Source organism: Pongo abelii, chromosome 10 (genome assembly GCF_028885655.2).
Source record: "Pongo abelii isolate AG06213 chromosome 10, NHGRI_mPonAbe1-v2.0_pri, whole genome shotgun sequence".
Taxonomy (NCBI): Eukaryota; Metazoa; Chordata; class Mammalia; order Primates; family Hominidae; genus Pongo; species Pongo abelii.
The window spans coordinates 50,381,483-50,393,258 of NC_071995.2; the positions used below are offsets into that span (position 1 = coordinate 50,381,483).

An 11,776-nucleotide genomic window follows, 5' to 3' on the forward strand; every position below is an offset into this window, starting at 1 on the left:
GTGTGTAACAAAGAGCCCCGTTCTTAAACACATACACATATGCACACACATATTCATACATACATAAAGAAACTCATACATATATACATATACATGAAACACCCATGCTCAACTCAGTGGGAACTTTACTAAGGGCCAAGAGAACGTGTGTCATTACTTCAAAGAGGAGTCTCTACCTTTGGGCCTTTTCTTAGGGGACATGGAGCCATCATAATTCAACCTAGGCTACCTAGAACTGGCCTTCTGCTGCCTCTTGACTAGTTTTAAATCTTGACACCAGGCAAGTGTGGGCTCCTTCTCCCTGCCGATAACCCGAATGTTCTTAGAGATCCCCCATTCACTGGAGAATTGGCCTGAGAAAAGCATGACTTAGAAGGTGATGGTGAGATCACCCAGGCTGAGTAGGGTCTCTTTCACTCAGATCAAAAGATCCTTCCAGACTTCAAGTGCCCCAGGCTCCCATTCATTGACCACTCCACAGGCAGAAGACACATGGACTGAGATGAGGACTCCCTTAGGAGAAAGAAGCAGCCTGACCCCATGTGGGCTTTATAAGTTTATTGGTAAGACACAGGAGCAGGGAGGTGAGGCCTAAACAAGGACAAGTACCCACAGATGAAGAGCACAGATCCCTTGGTTGATAGAATTAGCCTCAAGGGGTACTCCCGGCTATGTAATACACAGTGGCTATGCAAGATACAACTTCCTACCAGGCGTTTTGCCTGAGCCAGTATTGCTCTAACATGAGAGGGTTCTTGCCGGTCTATCAGTAGATCTGAAACCTTGTGTATCCAGGGAGCACATGGCCAAATAGTTACTGAGACAGGGTATGAAAGAGCAGCGCAGGCAGATTGGGGTTACCCTTGAGAGACAGACTTCCTCTGCACAGGGACATGCAGGCAGAGAAAGGGCCAAGTCTTCATTCAGAAGGGGAGGCTGAGTTAAAAGGCCTCTTTGGATGGAGGCAGAAAGATGGGCTCCAGCTCTCAGATCCTGATTCAGCATTAACAAAGACTGAGGCAGAGAGGTCAAGGAGAAGGAGGAGAGGTCCACAGCAAAGCAAAGCAAGAAGGAGATGAGGACAAATGAGACAGAGGAATTTCCTAGAGGAGTCCAGAGCAATCTGCCAGGGCAAGGCAGACTACTGGGAAGTGAGCTGCCTTGCACTTTTATCTCATGGTTTTTTTGGTGGGTGAGCTTAGAGCTAAGGTCTTTCCCTGGGAGTCCTTGAATTCACTTGCACTCCCCAGCCTGGTCCTGGCTTCCCCACGGGGGTTGCAGTTCCCACTGCCAGTGACACAGCCCCCAGGCAGCATGCTGTAGCCCCCGCTGACAGAGCTGGGCCAGTAGCCATAGGTGCCAGCATTGCTGAATCCAAAGCCAGCCCCTGTGCCTGCCGTCCCAGCCATGGAGCTGTTGATGACCGCTGCAGAGGAGGGAGGGACGAGTGATCAGTGTATATGTCCCAGGACAGAGGTGGCCTTAAGTCCCCCTCCAACCTCCCAGCCCCAGTAGCTTAAATGCCTCCTTCTTAAGCAAACACTTCCCATCAACCATGAACTTGGGTTCATTTGAGCAACTCAAGCGCGGGAAGAATAGCCCCAATCCTGCAAGACTCCCAAGTCAGGCACCTTGTCATTCTATGAACAAACAGGAGTAGCAAGGGCCTCCCCCAAGGGACAGATGATGCTTGAACATCAGATAAGCCAGCAGGTTCTTGCATTTAGCTTTACAATACCTTCTGAGTATTTTTCAAAAGAATTTCCTGATTGTTAAAATTAGGGAGTTTCTGCTGGTCCCGCTATAAGAAGGAGGCTGCCAAACCCTGTGGGGCCAGTATTAAACTGGCTTGCACAGCGGTCCACACACCGGTCTCCACTCCCAGTGAGGAGGCACCACTCTGTGCTCAGTTTCCTTCATGCAGGAGAGCCGGTGTGGGGGTGACAGAAGAGGGGAGGGGCTGAGAGTTTCACCGCAGCAGGGGGGAGATTGCTATGAAAGAGGCTAGTGTGCAGTATCAGAATGTGCTGGGCGCTGACTCCACCTGGAAGAAGCAGCTCTGAACGGGGAGGCCGCAGGTCTCAGCAAGGAAGGTGAGTATGTGACAAAGTGGTCAACAGGCAGAGCCAAGCTGTTCCCCAGGGGGCTGGGCGGTGGACACCCACCCACTCTGTGTTTGTTGATGGACTAAAAGTATTCCCTCAGACTCATGAAATACTCACAAATGCTCACAGAATTGGTATATTCTCCGGACATCCTGCAAGAGAGAAAAGCACAGGAGAGTCTGAATCACGTGGACTCCCATAGTGGCCCTCACTGCCTAAACACAGGCTGGGGATCCCCAGCCAGAACGGCTCAGCCTCCACGTACCCCACACCTGCCGGATGGCACTGGCTGTCCTTGTGTGTCTCTAAGCCCTCCCTCTTGCTCCTCAATCTACTCTTCCCGCTGCAGAGATGTGGAACCTGCAACTTTGGAACCCCCAACAACATTACCACCCCCAAGGTCCCTCCTGCAGGGTTTCTCTTGAACCCATTTCTTTACTACTGTTAGCAGCTGCCTGAATAAATACATATGTGGCAAGATCAGGATCAGGAGTTGCTACTAATGAATGAACTGTATGATTTTGGGACAAGTGACTTCTCTCCAGGTCTCAGTTATAAAATGGTGCTAGGTTAAAACAAGGTTTTTCAAATGTTCATGCTTCGTGTGCCACCTTTCCGACTGTTGCTAGGACCATGTTTGACTTGTACTGTTAGATATTTAGTATTTTTAATTGACTCTGCCTTTTACGACAAAAGTGCATTTCTTTTAAAAAGAAGTTTTATATCACCAGGGTAAATAGAAACCAGTATTATTACCTAATCAAATAAGAAAAAAAGTAGCAGTAAAAATAAATATAATGAAAAGAAAACAATTTAAAACTTTTGGGCTAGATAATGCTATTATCTTCCCAGAGATTCTGCACCTGAGATCTACTGTCTCTTTATCAATAGGGGATATTTGCAGGTGTCTGAGAGGTGTTTTTGTGTTTTGTTTGTTTGTTTGTTTGTTTGTTTGTTTTTGAGATGGAGTCTCATTCTGTCACCCAAGCTGAAGGACAGTAGTGAGATCTCAGCTCACTGCAACCTCAGCCTCCTGGGTTCAAGCGATTCTCCTGCCTCAGCCTCCCGAGTAGCTAGGATTACAGGCGTGCACCACCACATCCAGCTAATTTTTGTATTTTTAGTAGAGACGAGGTTTCTCCAGTGTTGGCCAGGCTGGTCTCAAACTCCTGACCTCAGGTGATCCACCCACCTCAGCCTCCCAAAGTGCTGGGATTATAGGCATGAACCACTGCACCTGGCCATCTGAGAGGTGTTAAAGACACAACAGCACCCAGCTAAGACTTTCTCCAAAGAGTCAAAAGAGAACTGTAAAGGAAATTGCTGTCACATTATCTGGCAGGATGCTGTTTGAAACTATGCCTGTGGGTGAAGTAAACACATCTCCAGCGCCACCCCCACCGCCCGCCCACCGCCCCCAACCACACTCTGGGAAACTTTAAGGTGGAGACTTGCAGTTTCTTCCAGTCCCTCGGTCCCGCCCACCTGCACTCCTCGCCCTCCAGCAGCTTGCGGTAGGTAGCGATCTCAATATCCAGGGACAGCTTCACGCTCAAAAGCTCTTGGTACTCGCGCAGCATCCGTGCCAGCTCCTCCTTGGCCTGCTGCAGGGCGCCCTCCAGCTCATCCAGCTTGGCCCTGGCATCCTTGAGGGCGCAGTCCCCCCGCAGCTCAGTGTCAGTGATGGCCGTCTCCAGGTTGGCACACTGGGGTCAGGAGGTAGCATTTCTCCCTGAGTTCCTCCCTGGGCCTCACTTCACCTCTCCCATGCTCTCAGTGGTTGAGCCCTCCTCTGTCCTGCCCCATGTCCTGGAGCAGAGACCCAGCCACATCCAGGTGGAGTCCTGTCAACCTGGGACTGAGAGGCTTGTTATACTGGGCCCCACAGCTTTATGAAAATAATCTGCAATTGTTCCAAACTTCAGATGGGAGCTAAGGGTGAGGGATGAGAGCAGGACCTCCATTTGAGGAAGGGGATTCTGAAATGGATGCTCAGGAGAAGGAGGGGGTAGGGGGTGCTAAGCAGTTCACCCCTCCCTTAGGAGTGAGTAAGGAACGCTCCAGTCCCCTTCACCTGCTTCTTCACACTCTCAATCTCCGAGCGCAGCCTTTGGATGAGACGGGTCAGCTCTGAGATCTCATTTTTGGTGTGTTTCAGGTCATCCCCATGCCGGCCGGCTGCTAGCTGCAGCTCCTGGAACTAGAGGAAAAGGAACCAAAGCAAGGACACTGACTCAGGGCTTGGCTGGGATCAGCCTGGTACAGAGACTGTGCCTGCACTTGCAGAGTATGGCAGAGGTGGGTCCAGGTCCCCCGCCTCACCATGTCTATCAGCAGCCTCCCATTAAAGCATTGGGCCATTGCATTTGCTTGCCTTAAGCATGGCTGATCTCACAGATGGTTAGAATTGGCCATAAGGATGGTTGAATGTCCCAGACTCTTCACATGGCAACTTTATAACACACAACTCCAATTAAGATGTTCCTCTGCCTATCGTCCTTCAAAGTCAAGGTCAAATTCAAACTCTTACATGGCATCCAGGGGCTCATTTCTTTCTGCCCTTGCCTAACACCTATCTGACTCCCAAGCTGGGCCAAACAGTCCCACAGTTCCCCCAGATGTCCCACGTGCTCTTGTGTCTCTGAGTCTTTGCCTGAGCCTCTCTTCTGATCTGAAAAACCCTCCCCTCCATCCTCCTTTTTCCCTAGCTAGCTCCAACTTAGCCAGTGCAGAGTCCCTTCCTCCATGAGGCCTTCCGTGATGCCCTGGTTGGGTGCAATTCTATTCCGTTGCCACTGGCACACCAGTCCATAGGTCTCCCCACACTGTACTGTATTGTGAACCTGTTTCCGTGTGTTCTCCATCAGACCCAGAATGAATGGATGGCAGAGACTTTTTCTTTTAACTTTGAATTCCCAGTACCTAGCATAGTGCCTGGTTGGTGCTCAAAAAAAGTCTGATGAATGAATGAGTGAGCCAATGAGCTGTCCATCTGTATTTTCTGTGACTCCCTCCCCTTGATACCTTAGCTAGGCCCCAGCCCACAGGCAGCTTTGCTGGGCTGGGATGGAGGGAGGGATTAGCATGGAGGAACATTTTGTGTGCATGATGGGGGTGGATTCAGCTATACCCCAAAACCACTAGCCATGAATTTTAGGTCAACTACTAATTTGGGATTATTTCTGTCTTTGATGTCATCTATTAAACAGTCACAGACAGTACATCAGTTCTACTCAGAATGTGGCTCAAGGGGAACACAAAACAGGGAGCTTTCAGCACTCTGGAGGTGGTATACTGCTCTGTCTCTGTCACTGGGTGCTCCATCCCAGCATGGCCCAAGATTTAGGATTGTTCCTAAAGATGCCAAGTTATCCAGAAGGCAGAGAAGGCAGAGGGGCTTCTCTCTTCACTCCTTGTGTTTTATCTTTGGTGCCAACCCTAAACAAGGGGCCTTCTCCCACTTCTCTGCAAGGCTGTGTGAGCAGGATGCCTCCCCGTACACTGGTTCTGCAAGCAGCTTCATTCTGAGACAAACAGATGAACATCTTCCTGCCACTCCTCTGTAAAGCCACACAAAGCCCTTAGAGTAAATGCTTCTTTCCCAGAGTCACCTTCTGATTTTCTGCCTAAATGCAGTGGAACTTGAAGTCAGTCACCTAGATTCTGATCCAGCTGCGTCACTTGTCAGTTATTGCCTTTGGTAAGTAGCTTGAACTCCCTGGGCCCTACCTTCTTTCTCTTTAAAAGGGAATCATCAAAATAAGCAATCATAATACTGTTATGATTCTGGGCATTCCTGACCCTAGCTTGCAACACTAATGTGGAAGGCTTTGGGGACTGAGGAGTTGAGTTTGAACCTTTACCAAGAAGCCCTAGCCTGTGTCTCCTAGACCTTGAAAGCCTCCCTCCTCCACCACTGCAGGCTGGCAAGGAGGCAGGGAGAGAGATGAGATAAGATCTTCCAAGAGTGTGGATTCCCTTGAGAAAGAGCCTGATAAACAGCAAGGAACAATTAGGAAGTTGCCATCTTGATTTGAGAAACCAAATTATCTAAAGAATCACTTCCCACTCACTACCATTAGGGGAGTTAAGATCTGAGGCCTCAAACTTCTGCCTTATCTTTGGAGTTAGACTTGAATGAAAAGGTAGAAATTACTTGGTTCCGGATCACACTGAAGAGACCCCCTCATTTATGATAATTAGCGGGGGAGTTGAGATGCCAACTACTCATGTTGCTTCTCCCCTCCAAACAGAACTCTCTGCCTCCGGGGAGTTGTTTCTGACCTGCCCCACCTGGTCATAGTTCCTCAATCTGGACTCTGTTTGCACCACATTCACCTGCACTCAGCTGAGTGCATCCTCCAGGGGTGCTGTTGATCTAAGTGGATGCCAAGGACAGAGCTGTGTCTTCTCCTCCACTCTGGCTTCCCCCAGTGCCCAGGACAGTGCTGTGCTCCCAGCAAGCTATGGGCCACCACAGTGAGTCATGGGGCAGACAAGACAGAGTCTGGAGCAGAGGGCCCTGCATACTTCACTGTGGGGAGTTTTGCGGCCTCACCTTGGTCTGGTACAGGGCCTTGGCCTCGGCCTTGCTCTTCCGGGCGATCTCCTCATACTGGGCGCGGACCTCAGCAATGATGCTGTCCAGGTCCAGGTTCCGGTTGTTGTCCATGGACAGGATGATGGACGTGTCACTGATGTGGGACTGGATCTGAGCAATCTCCTGCAGGGGAAACAAGGAAGCATGAAATGCCTTCTGTGACCAGAGAAAGGTGCCAAGGTGATGGCCCTGTCCCAGAGGGATGGCCCTAGACCATCCCACACAGATGGAAGCTGCACTTCCCAAAGCTTGTAAGAACAGCGCTCACAGCCCAGAGGTTCCAATACCACATCTGAAAACTGCTAAATGGGTTTGAAGCAGCCCAGGAAGAAAACAGCCCATACGTCTGTCCCCTGAGACAGGACAGGAGAGGGAAAGGTGGAAGACAACAGCCTGGCTGCCACACACAGGACACTAAGGGGCACAGGAGCCCAGGAATGCTTGGCCAATAGGTCAAGGCTTGAAACCAGATGTGCATAGAGAAGGTAGAAGGGGTATGAGGACTTCCTGCCTTTATCCCCGGGGATTCCTGCCCAAGACCCCAGGAAACATCCCCAGCCACAGAGAGAAGAGAAGCAGGAATGAGAATATGCTTGGCTGAAGTTCAGTGGGAACCCCTTAAGGACTCTGTTTTCCTGGAGAAAGTGAAAGCAGGACATCCTCAGGGCAGTCAGGGATGGATGGGGCACCAGGATAGATGGCGACTCCCAACTTTGATCTACAAATTTCTCAGCACCCCAATGCTGGAGGTGCCCTGGACTGCTTAAGTTACCGATAAGTAAAAAACTGTTCATCACATATCTGTCCTTCCAGAAGACAGAGCCAGAAGTGCGGCAGGGGGAGCCTTACCCCCTCGTACAGACACTTGAAGAACTTGATTTCTCCATCCAGGGCATCCACCTTGGCCTGCAGCTCCACTTTGCTCATGTAAGCTGCATCCACGTCCTATGGAGAATCCAGATACCCCTGACCTCACCTTTCTTCAAGCCCAGACAGGCCTCTCCAGCGAACTGACACCCACTGGCCCTGCCCTAGCTAGCTGCCCAGGACTTCAGATCCAAGGGGCAGGAACCTGCCTTCCAGCCACAACTTCACTGTCAGACTCACTGCGAAACCTGGGGCAAGTTTCTCATGCCTCTGGAACTCCTTCTGCCTCTATTTCTCAGAGAAGGGTGTGAGACTCTATACTCCACTCAGCCAGTCATTCAGCCAACAGAGGGAGCCAAGGACAGCCACGGTGATTTGCCAGAAACTAGCAGAGTTGGAAGGCAAACCTGCAGCCCCTCCCAAAGCCTGTCCTGTTGCCCAGCCAAAGTGGACATGAGTTGGGACTGACTATCCACATCAAGGTTCCTGTCCACAGACAAAGTACTGTGTGCTAAACCAACACCCAGGTGTCCCAAAATGTTCCGAGCAGCAAGCCCTTCATCTCCTCCTTCAGCACTTCGGCTCCAGGCCTTTCTGCGGGGGTCTCAGACCTCAGCTGCTCCTCTCTCTTAGCCCAACACCCACTGCTGGGGGACTGAAGGGAACTCATGCACCCTCCTCACCTTCTTAAGCACCACAAATTCATTCTCAGCAGTTGTGCGCTTGTTTATTTCTTCTTCATACCTGCAGGGAAAGCATCACAGTGAGCAGAGTGTGTGTCTGTGTGTGTGCGTGTATACGTTCTCATAGTGAAATGAGAAAAGAGATACCCATATTATATGCCTTTTAAGAGGTATTATTCTATACCTTTGCAAGTCCATCTCAACACACCAGGACTATTTGGCCAGAGTTGGAGGCCGGGTATGAAGTAACCTCCTCCTAAGCCTGGGTGGTTTGAGGTCTGATTTCCTCTGATGCCTGGGGAGTGAGTAGGTTCTTCCTCTTCCCACTCAGTATCTGAATCACAGAAGCATGCCAGCTACCCCTTTCAGCCATGATTCTTGTGTCAATCCTGCTGCCTGACACCCTACCAACAACTCCCCTCCATCCCTAGGCAGGGGTCCCAAGGAAGCCAGAACTATCCCCCATGGGAAAAAGAAGGCACATGGCCTGTGTCCAGGACCTAAAGGCAATGAGAGAGGAAGCCCAACAGGAACTCCACCTCCTTCCCCGTGGCAGAGAGCAGCGGGTGGGTGGGGGGTGGTTCTTTGGAACTCAGGGGCACAGTGGTGAGCTTAGGAGCCAAGAGGCTGTGGCACACACAATACAGGCTCTCTTGAGTGGGAAGCAGGAAGGAGCATGCCAAGGAGGGGATCACCTGCCAGGACAGCCCTGACGCTGCCCAAGAGGCCAGTTGTCCACTGTCCAGTCTGCCTCGTTGCCATAGAAGGCTCTCATCTTGCCAAGACAGATGAACCCAGTACCTCCGAGGCCAGAGGCAAACATCCCAGTCCCTGCTAGGAAAGCCTCACCCTGGAAGGCAGGCCAGTCTGGAGTGGTGTCCTGCTCACCTCTTCTTGTAGTCCTCCACCACTTCGCGCACGCTCCTCAGCTCCGAGTCCAGCCTCACCCTGTCCCCGGACAGCGTCTCCAGCTGCTTCCGCAGGTTGCTGATGTAGCCCTCGAGGATGGGCTCCAGGTTATTCTTGCAGTTGTTCAGGTCCAGCTGCTGCAGCAGCTCCCACTTGGTCTCCAGCACCTGGTTCTGCTGCTCCAGGAACCGCACCTGGAACCCATGCCACACATACTTAAGCAATGTGGAGACAGGATGTGAGATTTCCCTTCCTGGACAGGAACTGTGTTTTGTTATGCTACATTAGCTTTAAAAATAAGCCTCAGCCCTTAAAAACTACCACCCATGCCACTCACACCCCCACTCCTTACCTAGGGTCCTTTATCTGACTGAAGTTCTCACTCTGAGGCAGCCCCTAAGGTTGGGAAGGGCACCAACATCTTCATTTCCCTCTCAAACTATCAAGATCTAGATCTGCCTCCTCTGCACTTATCCAAACCTGCCTGGACCGATGTCCATGTTCAGCCCAGGCCACCTCTCCAAGGCAGCTCCTTAGACACAAGCTGGCCTGTGCTAGCCTTCACACTGTCAGGCCCTCTGCTTGGAGTCTGGTGGCCCATGCTCTGCCTGTTCTCTCCCTCCTTGTGCGTGGGCTCTCCCAGCCCAGCCAGAGGCAGATGCTCAGCTTATCTGGGGTCTCCGGCCCTCCTAAGTTGCTTTCATGTCTGAATCTCTGCTATCTCAATCACAGCATTGCCCCAGCAGCAGAACAAGCATTCTCAAGTTGCAACCTACAAATATATCATTCCCTTGCTTAAAACCCTCAGGTGGTTCCACATCACCCTCAGGGTCAAGTCCATATTCCTTATCATACTCTTCATAATGTGCCCAGCCCTCCTGGCTTCCTTCTTTACTCATACAATGATATCATAAACCCAAGGTCTCCCATTCCCCAGACAAGTTCTACCATGCTGCATGTGCTGTCTCCCTAGATTGCCTTTTCCCCACCTCCATCTGAAAACTCCTACTCATGCCTCACCACCCTACCTCACTGTCACTCTGGGTGAGCTTCCCCTGCTCCTCTAAGCTTAGGAAGTCTCTGCTTCCCAATACCTTTCTACCACTTTGTTCCTCAGTGATTCTCAAACCTGAGTGTACATCAGCATCACCTGGAAAGCTTGTTAAAATGCAGGGTGCTGGACCCTAGTGCAGAGTCTCTGATTCAGTTGCTCTGGGGTGGAGCCTGAGAATGTGCATTCTAACAAGCGTCCAGGTGACGTTGCTGCTGCTGGTTCCAGGGCCACCTTTGAGAACCACTGCTCTAGGGCACCATGACCTCCAGCTGCCTTGCCTCATAGGCTGCATGTGTTACAGACTGAGTCTGAGCTGTCAGGGGACACAGGAGGAAGAGCTGGGTCGCATGGCAGTCTAGATACCCCAGGATGTCAAGGGCATCTCCTTTGCCTAGCTTCTAAGTCTCACAGGCTGTCACTCTCCTACTTCTCAACTCAGAGACCACTCCCATTGCTTCCTGGACACCTTCCTGGGCTAGGCTGCTGGCTCCTCTCACCCCTCCAACCCTGGTCCCTTGGCTCTGATGTGCAGGCTTTGTCCAGTTCCTCCCTGGGCTATGTCTGCATCCTGGGGAGGTGTCCTGCCTTCCTCTGCTTCAGACAGGGAGTGCCCCAAGGACAATGAAGGTGGGGGAAGGAAGGGGCTCTATGGCATGAGCAAGCCTTATGGGCCCAGCACCTGGGGAGCTTTCAAGTTGTTTACCTGGTGTCTGATTTTGCTGGGAGAAAATGATTTCTTGCTCTCAGGCAAATTGAACCAAAAATTAGGGCAGTGGCTCCCTCCTGAGTCCTTAAAAGGGGTGCCCAAGATCAGCTTTCTCCAGAAAGACCCACCTTGTCGATGAAGGAGGCGAACTTGTTGTTCAGCACCTTGATCTGCTCCCGCTCCTGGGCACGCACTTTCTGGATTTCAGGATCCAGCTCCACGTTCAGGGGTGCCAGGAGGCTCTTGTTGATGGTGACCTGATGGATACTCCCGGGCGGGCACAAGGACGGACACACGGACCCCAAGGCCACACTGCCAAACACGCTGCCAGCAAAGCCACTGGCCCGGCCCCGGCCAAATCCATAGCCTCCTGCCCACCCACTGCCACTGGCCACATTGAAAGAGATGCTCCGGGCACCCCCCAGGCTGTAAAGGCTCTGACTGCTGAAGCCCCCACTGAGCCCTTTGCCCCCTGCTCGATAGGAGGATGAGCTGCCCCCTGAGAGCACAGCCGAGCAGCCGCTGAAGCCCCCCTTGGCAGCAGCTCCCGACTTGTAGGTGAATTGGCGGCTCATGGTGGGGAGGCCAGAAAGTGGGGATAAGATGCCGACCCTTAGCTGAGATGCAGTTCACCAGCCTGTGATCCTGGGCTCCCACTTTATAGGACTCAGGAGGGAGCCACTGGCCTAATTTGTGGGTTCAGTTTGCCTGGGAGCAAAAAATCATTTTCTGCCAGCAAAATCAGACACCAGGTAAATGACTTGAAAACTCCCAAAGTGCTAGTCTTGCAAGTCTTGCTCATGTAATTTGAGTTTTATCTAATGAACGTGGGTAATTAGCATGGGCACATTA

General features: G+C 51.5%; 1 protein-coding gene and 1 long non-coding RNA gene across 2 annotated transcripts; one reads left to right on the plus strand and one right to left on the minus strand.

Moving 5' to 3' along the window:
* Positions 1–543: 543 nt before the first annotated feature.
* KRT73 (keratin 73) lies at positions 544–11,534 on the minus strand. The gene is made up of 9 exons (XM_024257250.2): positions 11,053–11,534; positions 9,144–9,358; positions 8,256–8,316; positions 7,555–7,650; positions 6,664–6,828; positions 4,180–4,305; positions 3,591–3,811; positions 2,223–2,257; positions 544–1,426 (listed from the first exon to the last, which is right to left on the minus strand). The coding sequence occupies exons 1-9, from the start codon at positions 11,497–11,499 to the stop codon at positions 1,170–1,172; spliced, it is 1,623 nt and encodes a 540-aa protein (XP_024113018.2). The 5' UTR covers positions 11,500–11,534; the 3' UTR covers positions 544–1,169.
* LOC103892047 (uncharacterized) lies at positions 2,828–8,282 on the plus strand. The gene is made up of 3 exons (XR_656281.3): positions 2,828–4,403; positions 5,315–5,805; positions 6,540–8,282. It is a non-coding gene; the product is annotated as an uncharacterized LOC103892047 (long non-coding RNA).
* Positions 11,535–11,776: the final 242 nt, after the last annotated feature.

Excerpts from the sequence above, each read along its gene's own strand:
- KRT73 (XM_024257250.2), bottom strand. The coding sequence starts at position 11,499 with ATGAGCCGCCAATTCACCTACAAGTCGGGAGCTGCTGCCAAGGGGGGC. Across the intron at positions 9,359-11,052 it reads TCGCCTCCTTCATCGACAAG|GTGCGGTTCCTGGAGCAGCA; the intron begins GTGGGTCTTTCT and ends CATGGGTTCCAG. Across the intron at positions 8,317-9,143 it reads GTGGAGGACTACAAGAAGAG|GTATGAAGAAGAAATAAACA; the intron begins GTGAGCAGGACA and ends CTTTCCCTGCAG.